We start from the raw sequence: 12,812 nt of genomic DNA, 5'->3' as shown, positions 1-12,812 counted from the left end.
AAGGCCCCTGGACTTGAACCCAGAACCTTCAGTGCTAACGACTACACCACCGTGATGCCCCTGAATTAAAATGGGCTTGTGGACTGAAATTGAACTGAAAGATTAGAAAAATTATAAGCTCTGTTATTCCACTAGGGGGCAGAATAGAAAAACAACAACAACTCCATGCCATAATCTCAGCTACTGATAAAACGCACTAATGATGTAATTCTTTATTAGGAAACTTAAAAAAAATGATGCTTTAAAGGTAAACTGCCTTACAGATTTTTCAAGTGTAGGTCATAAAAAGAATTTTCCCCAACACCCAATTATTTTTGTTTATTGGACCGAAAGCTACTGAATTCGAATCACAGACTTCCAATTTTATTAGTTTTTTTAAAAAATAGAACAATTAATAAATTTAGGGCCACATGGCCCTAAATTCTCTGCTATTTTTTCCTGCTTCACCATGACCCAATTCAAGATACTGCATCATGCATCACATGGTGGGCTTTCCCTGTTTGCAAAGGCATTGTAGGATACAAATTTGAAACAGGAGAGAAAAATGGAGGATGTGAGTGTGCAAATGAAATGTGAAAGACCGACTACAGTAACTGAAAGCGAGAAGAAGAAGAAGAAGAAGAAGAAGAAACCTTTATTTGTTACATGCACACTTCAAGCACAGTGAAATTCATCCTCTGCATTTAACCCGTCTGAAGCAGTGAACACACACGCACGCACACCCAGAGCAGTGGGCAGCCACACCAGAGCGCCCGGGGAGCAGTCAGGGGTCAGGTACCTTGCTCAAGGGCACCTCAGCCCAAGGGCGCCCCATGTTAACCTAACTGCATGTCTTTGGACTGTGGGGGAAACCGGAGCACCCGGAGGAAACCCACGCAGACACGGGGAGAACATGCAAACTCCACACAGAAAGGCCCTCTCCGGCCGCTGGGTTCGAACCTGGAACCTTCTTGCTGTTAGGCGACTGTGCTAACCACTACATGAAAAGACATAATGTTATATACGAAGGAAAGGAAATGCAGAACCAAACTAATAAATATCGGTGGTCAGCGAGCACTTCGGTATGATCAGCTGTTCGTTTAGTGACAGAATAATGGAACTGTCAGTGCACGGTCAAAGGTAAACCTGCGCATGCACACACGGACTTCCTGTGTCTGCTTGACTGTGCGAAGCGAGTGATTTCATGCACATTATTTGCTCGGGAATCCCCTCAAATTAAATAACTTCCCAGCCACAGAATGGCCTGATATTTTGTGAGATATTACAGAAATAAACATATATCACAATGATCAAATTTCAGAGGGAAATAAATTTCACCGATTTTATGAAATCAAAAGGCCGTCTAGCTTTAATCATGTCTTATTCCAAAAACAAACAAAAAACCAGCAAATGTCGGGGTTTCACAGCAATAGAGGTGAATAATTACATTATCACAACTTTATTTTGTTGGTCCTTATTTGTTTTTGCGTGTTTGTGTGTTTTGTAGGTGAAATACTGTATGTTCAATCTGTTTATGCATTGAGAGTGTACCTTTTGAGATAAATTTCACGACATGTACCCTGTATCACTTTGTATGTGACAAATAAAACCTTTAAATCCTTTGAAATGCTGAAAAATGAACACATTTACATAAGAGATGTTGATGCATTTTCGGTCCAGTTGACTTGACACTGGATTGAAGTGTAATGTGGTCCATTACCTAGAATGTGCTTGGTCCATCGTGATGTAACTTCTTCTTTCTTTCTCCTTTTCAAACACCTCCAAACACTCAGCCTTTTATATCTTCAGCCTTTTAAACTGTCGAAGATTTCCTACGCTTAATGGATCCTGACAGAAATGACAGTGAAGGTGCTGTATGTAGCACTTAACAAAGATTAAGGCATGAGACCAATGAGCAAATTTACTGGATTATGTCTTATTTTATACTATGTAACATTTTAGAGCACTTTGCTGTAATATATTTTACAGTTATTTACAACCCTGCTGCCAGTATATTACAGTAATACAGTTTAGGGAGGAGGGAGTGGAATGGCATTTGGAACACAACCCTGGATACTAATGCTGTGTTTGACTTAACTCAGAGCTCGACTTAGCTTGGAGCTAAATTTAACTCTGGGCTAAACTTAACTCAGAACTTACTTAAACTCGGAATTTGCCTTAACTTGGAACTCCCCTTAATTCAGAACTCGACTTAACTTGGAACTTGCCTTAACTCGGAACTCGACTTAACTCGGAACTCACTTAAACTCAGAACTTGCCTTAACTTGGAACTCCCCTTAATTCAGAACTCGACTTAACTTGGAACTGGATTTGACTCGGAACTTCACTTAACTTGGAACTTGCCTTAACTCGGAGCTCGACTTAACTCGGAACTGGATTTAACTCGGAACTTGTCTTAACCTGGAATTTGTCTTAACTTGGAACTCGCCTCAACTTGTAACTTGCCTTAACTCGGAACTCGCCTTAACTCGGAACTGGATTTAACTCAGAACTCAACTTAACTTGGAATTTGTCTTAACTTGGGACTCGCCTTAACTCGGAACTGGATTTAACTCGGAACTCGCTTCAACTTAGATTTTACTGGTTCAATTCAGGATTACATTTTTTTAGCAGTAACTAGGTTTTACTTTGGGACATATACAGTACTTTCATTCACAATAAAAAGATAATTAAGTGGAAGTTACATTTTTTTGTAAACTAAGTGCCTCCAACAGGATCCTTTGTCCATCAAAAATGTCCTCTCTGTTAATCACTGACCATATGATGAGGTTGTAAATGATTTTTAAGAAAATATTTGTCTCTTTTGAAGCAGAATACTCTGTTGTTGCATAGTAAAAAACAGGACTTGAAACAGATGAGACACTTTTGCAGCAGAGCTTCACATGTGGTTGAAATGTGAGTCCGTCAAAAAGTGTCCTCTCTGGAAAACCACAAGGATCGTCACCACTTCAGTTGTTATTACAATCACCACCATGTACAAACATCACTGCACGGGACTTGAAAATTTGTGCTTCAGCAGTTTTTCACTTTGTATCCCTTCCTCTTGTGGATTATAAAAAAAAAGTGATCAGTTTTAGAAATACACTATATGATGTCTTCTTACCACAGTAACACGCCCAGTATATGACCTGTAACTCTGAAATTCTGTAGTTAATTTCCATCTCAAAAGGTCATTTTTGGCAGCAGAGAAATACACAAATCTAGGACTTGATTTTTGGAATGTTGTGGACCTGAAAAGTTTACCTTGATTGTGAAACAGTCCAGATGTTCCATAACATTAATCTTAACTCTAAGTGGATAAGCAGTATGATGTGTCATTCTTTTCTGTAACAAAAAATATAAGCTATAGCAAATTGTTCTGGTAGAATAGGAAAAAAAAAACACTTGCTGTTATTGGAAAATAATCAGCTTTGAGCTGGTAACAGTAAGTCTGCTTCATCACACCATCATGTCTTTGATTACTTTCCTGTAACAGAAGTATTTTATTCCTTACTTATTACATTGGTTAGGAACAGTCTGGGAGCTTTTATCCCACAGGCTGCCTTGCTCTCTAGTGTGTGAGATAAATCGGTTTATGTTACCATATTGTACTCTGGGGTGTTTTGCCGTGGGGCCAAGTGTTCATTATTATCGCTGAAGCTAAAAGCGTTTGTGTGCATTCCAAAAGGAAAATATCGATTCCCTCTCACACATACATTCATCAGCTAATTGAATGTGATGAATTTGCTGCGTTTGGCATCTTAAAGCAGGCAAAGCACTAATGCGCTTTGAGAGTACGCCGTTTAGCACCACTCGCTCTCTGAGTGTACATTTGTTGCTCCATTAAAGCTTCTGAGTCATGCTTACTTCTCCTGATGAAAACACCAACGCAGCAGCTTGTTCTTTACTCCAGTTAATAAAGTGGGAAAGTGTGCAAATACAGTACTTTTTCCCTATGCTCCTGTTGGCTTCCCACTCACTATTTTACCTCAGTTAATGTATCAAAATCATTCTGTATGAGTGAAGTTCCTCAGGTGAGGGATCCAGTCAATAACACTGTCAAATTCAGCATAAATTACCCAGAAGGCACCGCTGCAACCTGTCAAACAATAAAATACTTCAAGCAAAGTCATTGCATTTTTATTACTCAGCCTCTTTCATTAGCACACAGACCTGTTGCTTTAATTAACTAGGAAGTTAGCACATTAGCTAATTCGCAAAGAAATGCAATCCTGATCAATTCACTCCACCAGCACACTTGCTCCAATATACCTGTAAGTTCTAATGCTGTGTGAACGTGTCCCTTTGTACGCTAGCATGAAACTTGACATCACTTATTATTATCTGTCTTGCTATAGCTAGATAGATTATACAGTTAGGTCCATAAATATTTGGACAGAGGCAACATTTTTCTAATTTTGGTTCTGTACATTACCACAATGAATTTTGAACAAAACAATTCAGATGGAGTTGAAGTTCAGACTTTCAGCTTTAATTCAGTGGGTTGAACAAAATGATTGCATAAAAATGTGCGGAACTAAAGCATTTTTTAAACACAATCCCTTCATTTCAGGGGCTCAACAGTAATTGGACAAATTATATAATTGTAAATAAAATGTTCATTTCTAATACTTGGTTGAAAACTCTTTGTTGGCAATGACTGCCTGAAGTCTTGAACTCATGGACATCACCAGACGCTGTGTTTCCTCCTTTTTAATGCTCTGCCAGGCCTTTACTGCAGCGGTTTTCAGTTGCTGTTTGTTTCTGGGCCTTTCTGTCTGAAGTTTAGTCTTTAACAAGTGAAATGCATGCTCAGTTGGGTTGAGATCAGGTGACTGACTTGGCCATTCAAGAATATTCCACTTCTTTGCTTTAATAAACTCCTGGGTTGCTTTGGCTTTATATTTTGGGTCATTGTCCATCTGTATTATGAAACGCTGACCAATCAGTTTGGCTGGATTTGAGCATACAGTATGTCTCTGAATACCTCAGAATTCATCCGGCTGCTTCTGTCCTGTGTCACATCATCAATAAACACTAGTGACCCAGTGCCACTGGCAGCCATGCATGCCCAAGCCATCACACTGCCTCCGCTGTGTTTTACAGATGATGTGGTATGCTTTGGATCATGAGCTGTACCACGCCTTCGCCATACTTTTTTCTTTCCATCATTCTGGTAGAGGTTGATCTTGGTTTCATCTGTCCAAAGAATGTTCTTCCAGAACTGTGCTGGCTTTTTTAGATGTTTTTTTAGCAAAGTCCAATCTAGCCTTTTTATTTTTGAAGGTTATGAGTGGCTTGCACTGTGCAGTGAACCCTCTGTATTTACTTTCATGCAGTCTTCTCTTTATAGTAGATTTGGATATTGATACGCCTACCTCCTGGAGAGTGTTGTTCACTTGGTTGGCTGTTGTGAAGGGGTTTCTCTTCACCATGGAAATTATTCTGCGATCATCCACCACTGTTGTCTTTTGTGGGCGTCCAGGTCTTTTTGCATTGATGAGTTCACCAGTGCTTTCTTTCTTTCTCAGGATGTACCAAACTGTAGATTTTGCCACTCCTAATATTGTAGCAATTTCTCGGATGGGTTTTTTCTGTTTTCGCAGCTTAAGGATGGCTTGTTTCACCTGCATGGAGAGCTCCTTTGACCGCATGTTTTCTTCACAGCAAAATCTTCCAAATGCAAGCACCACACCTCAAATCAACTCCAGACCTTTTTATCTGCTTAATTGAGAATGACATAATGAAGGAATTTCCCACACCTGCCCATGAAATAGCCTTTGAGTCAATTGTCCAATTACTTTTGGTCCCTTTACAAACAGGGTGGCACATGTTAAGGAGCTGAAACTCCTAAACCCTTCATCCAGTTTTAATGTGGATACCCTCAAATGAAAGCTGAAAGTCTGGACTTTATGTCCATGTCCATTATATAACTATAACCTGAATATGTTTCAGTAAACAGGTAAAAAAACAACATTTATGTCAGTGTCCAAATATATATGGACCTAACTGTATATAGCTACTTTTTTTTAAACTTACAATAAAATCATTTAGATAATGTGAGCTAACTTAAATTCTGGTTTACTTATACAGTTACATTGGTCCATGAGTGCAAAACACAATAACAAACCAAAGCCGCATTAGCAAAGTCATGAAAAATGATGGCAAGATCAGAAACATGACACCAAATTGAGTCACGTTTTTGGTTTTGCTTTCTGAATTTGCTCCTGCGGTTTTTGTTTTGTTAGGATGTTTGTGCTTAAAGGCCATTGTTTACAACACAGTATACTGTAATAGTCAGGCTAACATTGTCCAACCGACTTGCTAGCAAACTTTAGTTCTAGTTACTACACAGTAAATTACAGTGGATACCCCCCCGGTAAAATTATAGTTTTTTCTGATGTAAAAAAATGAGACCATGATAAATAGTTTAAAAACTTTTCCCACCTTTAATGTGACCTATAACCTGTACAATTCAATTGAAAAACAAACAAATCTGTTAGGGGGGAAAAACATAAAAAAATTAAAAAAGGTACAATAAGCTGGTTGCATAAGTGTTCACACCCTTAAACTAATACTTTGTTGAAGCGCCTTTTGATTTAATTACAGCATTCAGTCTTTTTGGGTCGGAGTCTATCAGCCTGCCACATCTAGACTTGGCAATATTTGCCCAGGCCCGGCGCCAGGAACAGTTTACTAAGGGGGCAATTAGAAATCGCAAGGGGGCAAATATTTTTTCATATAGTATGTAGTAGTGATGGCGGTCTGACAACGTGTTTCAAACAATTAACTGCGCCAACTACAAAACCACGGCCCCGAAGGTTGCTTTAGTCCGGGAAAATCATGTGGCATATTACCAGGGCAGTTGCGCTTTATCAACTCCCGTGCCCACCTGTTAACCCTCCCCTCCGATTTTCTCACAGACACGCGTTACAACCGGAAAGATGCCAAACATAAAACAACACTCACAAACCTACAGGCAAGTCCTTTAAATTTAAAATACATACAAATAGCTCCGCGGCATGAAAACAAAACGTCAATGCAAGTCTAAGGTACTTGGCTCGGCGGCCAAAATCATAATTTAAAAAAATCAACAGACCCCGCGGCGGCACCAGTAATAGCCTTCCTGACTCGCACCGAGTCAACGCTAACCACTTAATCCGCGATCCCAGTTTAGGCGTGTAGGGGACTAAACACTCTGAAGTGATGAATTTTCATCCCCGCTGCATGGGGGCGTCAACGACACATATTCTTACGCTATTTGCGCACAAAGCGGACCATATATCAACACATACACCAACATAAACGGAGATAAACTTAGCCTACAAAGAAAGAAAATGGATTCACAATATTGTGATTGAATTCGTTTAATTCGGAGGGTGAAAGACTACTCCCGTAAACTGACTGCATATTACAGGATATTGCGGAGACAGTGCACTTAAGTGTGCATGTAAAACCCCCGCCCGCCCGCACGCCCCTTGTCCTTATCACAGGTCTGTGTGTGCGCGGCTGTGTCAGCATTTCACACATACACCCACAATAACTAGTCCCCAGTAGTTAGGATTGATACATATGTCTAAAACAGGGTTAATATTAAATTCAGGCTTTTTGAAATAATCCTATCTTAATACAGTTGAATTCTACGATTGCAACGTAAGAATCATAACAACCAATCAGATTTGTTCTACCGTGCCAGTTTTAGTAGTGATTTATGTGAAATGTATTTTTGTGCAATGCGAAACCACTTACCGTAATATTTCGTATTTGAAAATGCAAATTATTAATACGTCTATAATACATTATATTTTCATAAGAAAACAATTAAGTGATCTGAGTCTCCGTTGAGGGGGCGGGGCTGTAGCCACGAGGGGGCGACGCCCCCTTTTGCCCCCCCATGGCGCCGGGCCTGTATTTGCCCACTCTTCCTTGCAAAAGCGCTCCAAATCTGTCAGATTGCGAGGGCATCTCTTGTGCACAGCCCTCTTCAGGTCACCCCACAGATTTTCAGTCAGATTTAGGTCTGGGCTGTTCCAAAACTTTTTGGGGTCATTGTCATGCTGAAAGATGAAATTCATCTTCAGCTTTCTTGCAGACTCCTGAAGGTTTTGGGCCAAAATTGACTGGTATTTAGAACTGTTCATAATTCCCTCCACCTTGACTAAAGCCCCTGTTCCAGCTGAAGAAAAATAACCCCAAAACATGATGCTGCCACCACCATGCTTCACCGTGGGTATGGTGTTCTTTTGGTGATGCGCAGTGTTTTTTTTTTTTGCACCAAGCATACCTTTTGAAATTGTGGCCAAAAAGTTCAGCCTTGGTTTCATCAGATCATAACACATTTTCCCACATGCTTTTGGGAGAGTTGATGTATTTTTTTCTGCAAAATTTAGCCAGGCCTGAATGTTTTTCTTTGACCATACCGTACCTCATAGTCCAGACATATGGAGAATACGGAAGATTGTTGTCACATGTAGTACACAACCAGTGCTTGCTAGAAATTCCTGCAGCTCCTTCAGTGTTGCTGTAGGCCTCTTGACAGCCTCCCTGACCAGTTTTCATCTTGTCTTTTCATCAATTTTGAAGGGACGTCCATTTCTCGGTAATGTCACTGTTGTCCTATATTTTCTCCACTTCTTGATGCCTGTCTTCACTGTGCTTCATGGTATATCTAATGCCATGGAAATGTTTTTGTACCCTTCTCCAGACTGATACCTTTCAACAATGAGATCCCTGTGACACTTTGAAAGCTCTCTGTGAACCCTGGCTGGAGGATGCAACTGAGTAAATGTCTGAACTTTATTTGGGGTTAATCAGAGTCATTTTAATTGATGGCAGATGCAAACCCAAAAAGACTGAATGCTGTAATTAAATCAAAGGGTGCTTCAACAAAGTATTAATTTAAGGGTGTGCACACTTATGCAACCAGCTTATTATGCATTTTTTTTTAATGTTTTCCCCCTAACAGATTTTTTTTTTCAATTAAATTGTACAGGTTATAGGTCACATTAAAGGTGGGAAAACTTTTGAAATTATTTATTGTGGTCTCAGGTGTTTCTGATGTAAAAAAAAAAAAAATCATTTTAACGGGGTGTGTACACTTTTTATATCCACTGTAATTGTTGTGCAATGCTAGCTAGCTTCCTTGAAAACCTAGTTGTCTATTTAGCATCTGATGACTAACCTTAGCTATGCTAAATAGCTAACTGGTTATTGTCAGTGCAGCGCTGCTTTCAGCGAGCTGGTTAGCATAATTAATGTTGCTAAATTACTCCACTGTTTAATTAAAACTTGGATTTGTTGCTAAGCACTACTTTGGAATAAAGAAGTGAAAGGAATTGCAACTTTGCAATTGGTTGATCATATTTAACTTACAAATTTAACACCCTCACCTCGCAATACCTGATATTTAGGAAAATCAGGAGCTGCTTATCGATTTGGATGTGAATGTGTTAAACCCAGTTCAAACTGTTAAAACTGAAATGAAAGACTGAACCTGTCGATGTATCTTGATGCGTTTGCAGTCATTGCGATGGCAGTAATATTACATAAGGAGTGATATCTGATTTTTGATTGTGTGTGTGTGTGTTTTGCAGGGAATGGAGTGTGGAGTGGACGAAGACACACGCAGATCTTGTCGGAGCAAAGGGAAGACAGAGGTGAGAGAGATGAATGAGTAAAGGGCTGGGATGAAGGGGTTGATGTTAATGAAGGCACCAAAGTGGATTTTGTACGCATGTACACAATTTATTAATTCTTGTACCCTCATTACCCATTTACTAGTCCCTTCTCACACTTTTACTCTTTTTGTCTCACTTTATCTGTATTTTCCTTTCAGTATCTCTCTCTCTTAATCTGAGCCTTTATCAAATGCTTTACAGTTTCACCAAGGTAGAATAAAATGGTAAAGGCCAGTAACAAATAATATAATAAGTAATGAATAAAACACTTGCGGAGCATGCTGGTTTAGGAAAATAATCAACAACAGGGCAATGTGATGCTTTTCTAATAGCACCTTTTATTCCTCTTACAAAACAGTAATTTGCCACCATTAATATTTTTAATTACCACAAGCTAGCCTAGTGGTTCGTGTATCTGTCTCTTGATCCAGAGATTGTGAGTTCTACTCATGGTCAGGTCATACCAAAGACCATTATCAAAATGGTACCTACTGCCATCTGGCAAGGCATGCTGCAATGCAGATGTGATTAGGCAGTCAAACTCTCATGGTTACCAGAGGACCAGCCCCCCACTGTAACCTCAGCCATGTGAGAGGCTCAGGGCTACTGAAATGGAGATTGGCACTGCCCAATGTGCCTCAAGGGCCTGGTTAGTACTGGGAAAGGAGACTGCCTGGGAAGATCATGTCCTGGCATGGAAAGGGACTTTGAACTTTTGAATAATTTTAATTTATTAAATAACACTTTATATTTTTTATCCACTTGCAGTTACAGTTAATGTTGTGGAACATCCTGGAGGCAAGTTAGTTCCTGGTGTTGCTTTTGTTATAGCAGCTCTAAACAGTCATTCCCTCTCCTGCCTCTCGTCATGTTACCAAGAAACCCAAAATGTCCTCAAGTCGTGGAGAACTTTGTTGTGAAGAACTTTGTTGTCAACATTTGAGACTCAGCATGAATGATATAAAATATCATTATTGCTATAAAATAAATGTAGGATGGCTTAACACAGAAAAATTAAAAAATCTCCACTCTTTCTCTCTCTCCTTCTCTCTCAGGACGAGTGTCAGAACTACATGCGTGTCCTCCTCCTGACCGGTTCTCGTCTCTTCTCCTGTGGCACTAATGCATTCTCGCCCATCTGTACTACCCGCTTTGCCTCTGATCTCGCCCATGTGATTGAGACAGTGAACGGGGTCGCCCGCTGTCCTTATGACCCCAAACACAATTCCACTGCCATGGTAACAGAAAGTGGTGACCTCTATGCTGCCACAGTCATTGATTTTTCTGGTCGTGACCCCGTGATCTACCGCAGCCTGGGGAACATGCCTCCACTCCGCACAGCTCAGTACAACTCCAAATGGCTCAATGGTACATATGATATATGCTACATTACTCATGTGTTTGGTGCTGTTTGTAAAATTCACTGGTTTACTGAATGTAGCTACAGACATTGTGATTTACTCTGTTTTGATGTATGTATGTCTCTTCTTTTTGTTTATCTCACTCTTCCCATTCCTTCTCTCTTTATTGTTCTCTTGTCCATATTCTTTCTTTGAGAGCACTTGCTATATTACATATTTCTTTATATTACAACCCCGATTCCAGAAAAGTTGGGACAAAGTACAAATTGTAAATAAAAACGGAATGCAATAATTTACAAATCTCAGAAACTGATATTGTATTCACAATAGAACATAGACAACATATCAAATGTCGAAAGTGAGACATTTTGAAATTTCATGCCAAATATTGGCTCATTTGAAATTTCATGACAGCAACACATCTCAAAAAAGTTGGGACAGGGGCAATAAGAGGCTGGAAAAGTTAAAGATACAAAAAAGGAACAGCTGGAGGACCAAATTGCAACTCATTAGGCCAATTGGCAATAGGTCATTAACATGACTGGGTATAAAAAGAGCATCTTGGAGTGGTAGCGGCTCTGAGAAGTAAAGATGGGAAGAGGAACACCAATCCCCCTAATTCTGCACCGACAAATAGTGGAGCAATATCAGAAAGGAGTTCGACAGTGTAAAATTGCAAAGAGTTTGAACATATCATCATCTACAGTGCATAATATCATCAAAAGATTCAGAGAATCTGGAAGAATCTCTGTGCGTAAGGGTCAAGGCCGGAAAACCATACTGGGTGCCCGTGATCTTCGGGCCCTTAGACGGCACTGCATCACATACAGGCATGCTTCTGTATTGGAAATCACAAAATGGGCTCAGGAATATTTCCAGAGAACATTATCTGTGAACACAATTCCCCGTGCCATCCGCCGTTGCCAGCTAAAACTCTATGGTTCAAAGAAGAAGCCGTATCTAAACATGATCCAGAAGCGCAGACGTCTTCTCTGGGCCAAGGCTCATTTAAAATAGACTGTGGCAAAGTGGAAAACTGTTCTGTGGTCAGACGAATCAAAATTTGAAGTTCTTTATGGAAATCAGGGACGCCGTGTCATTCGGACTAAAGAGGAGAAGGACGACCCAAGTTGTTATCAGCACTCAGTTCAGGAGCCTGCATCTCTAGTGGTATGGGGTTGCATTAGTGCATGTGGCATGGGCAGCTTACACATCTGGAAAGACACCATCAATGCTGAAAGGTATATCCAGGTTCTACAACATCTCTGTCAGGGAAGCCCTTGCATTTTCCAACATGACTATGCCAAACCACATACTGCATCAATTACAGCATCATGGCTGCGTAGAAGAAGGGTCCGGGTACTGAACTGGCCAGCCTGCAGTCCAGATCTTTCACCCACAGAAAACATTTGGCGCATCATAAAACGGAAGATACAACAAAAAAGACCTAAGACAGTTGAGCAACTAGAATCCTACATTAGACAAGAATGGGTTAACATTCCTATCCCTAAACTTGAGCAACTTGTCTCCTCAGTCCCCAGACGTTTACAGACTGTTGTAAAGAGAAAAGGGGATGTCTCACAGTGGTAAACATGGCCTTGTCCCAACTTTTTTGAGATGTGGTGTTGTCATGAAATTTGAAATCACCTAATTTTTCTCTTTAAATGATACATTTTCTCAGTTTAAACATTTGATATGTCATCTATGTTCTATTCTGAATAAAATATGGAATTTTGAAACTTCTACATCATTGCATTCTGTTTTTATTTACAATTTGTACTTTGTCCCAACTTTT

The 12,812-nt window shown here is 39.9% G+C and overlaps 1 protein-coding gene across 4 annotated transcripts in view; it reads left to right on the top strand.

Annotated features, from left to right (window-relative positions):
• Positions 1-12,812, top strand: part of LOC132884526 (semaphorin-5B-like) — a 235,556-nt gene that overhangs the window by 129,972 nt on the left and 92,772 nt on the right. For all 4 annotated transcript variants that reach the window (XM_060918381.1, XM_060918380.1, XM_060918382.1 and 1 more), the window contains 2 exons: positions 9,573-9,635; positions 10,712-11,024. In XM_060918381.1, coding sequence (XP_060774364.1) covers positions 9,573-9,635; positions 10,712-11,024 — 376 coding nt within the window. The remainder of the gene's footprint in view (positions 1-9,572; positions 9,636-10,711; positions 11,025-12,812) is intronic.

The sequence above is a fragment of the Neoarius graeffei genome, chromosome 4, assembly GCF_027579695.1.
Source record: "Neoarius graeffei isolate fNeoGra1 chromosome 4, fNeoGra1.pri, whole genome shotgun sequence".
Lineage (NCBI taxonomy): Eukaryota > Metazoa > Chordata > Actinopteri > Siluriformes > Ariidae > Neoarius > Neoarius graeffei.
This window is presented reverse-complemented; position numbering and strand designations above follow the sequence as displayed.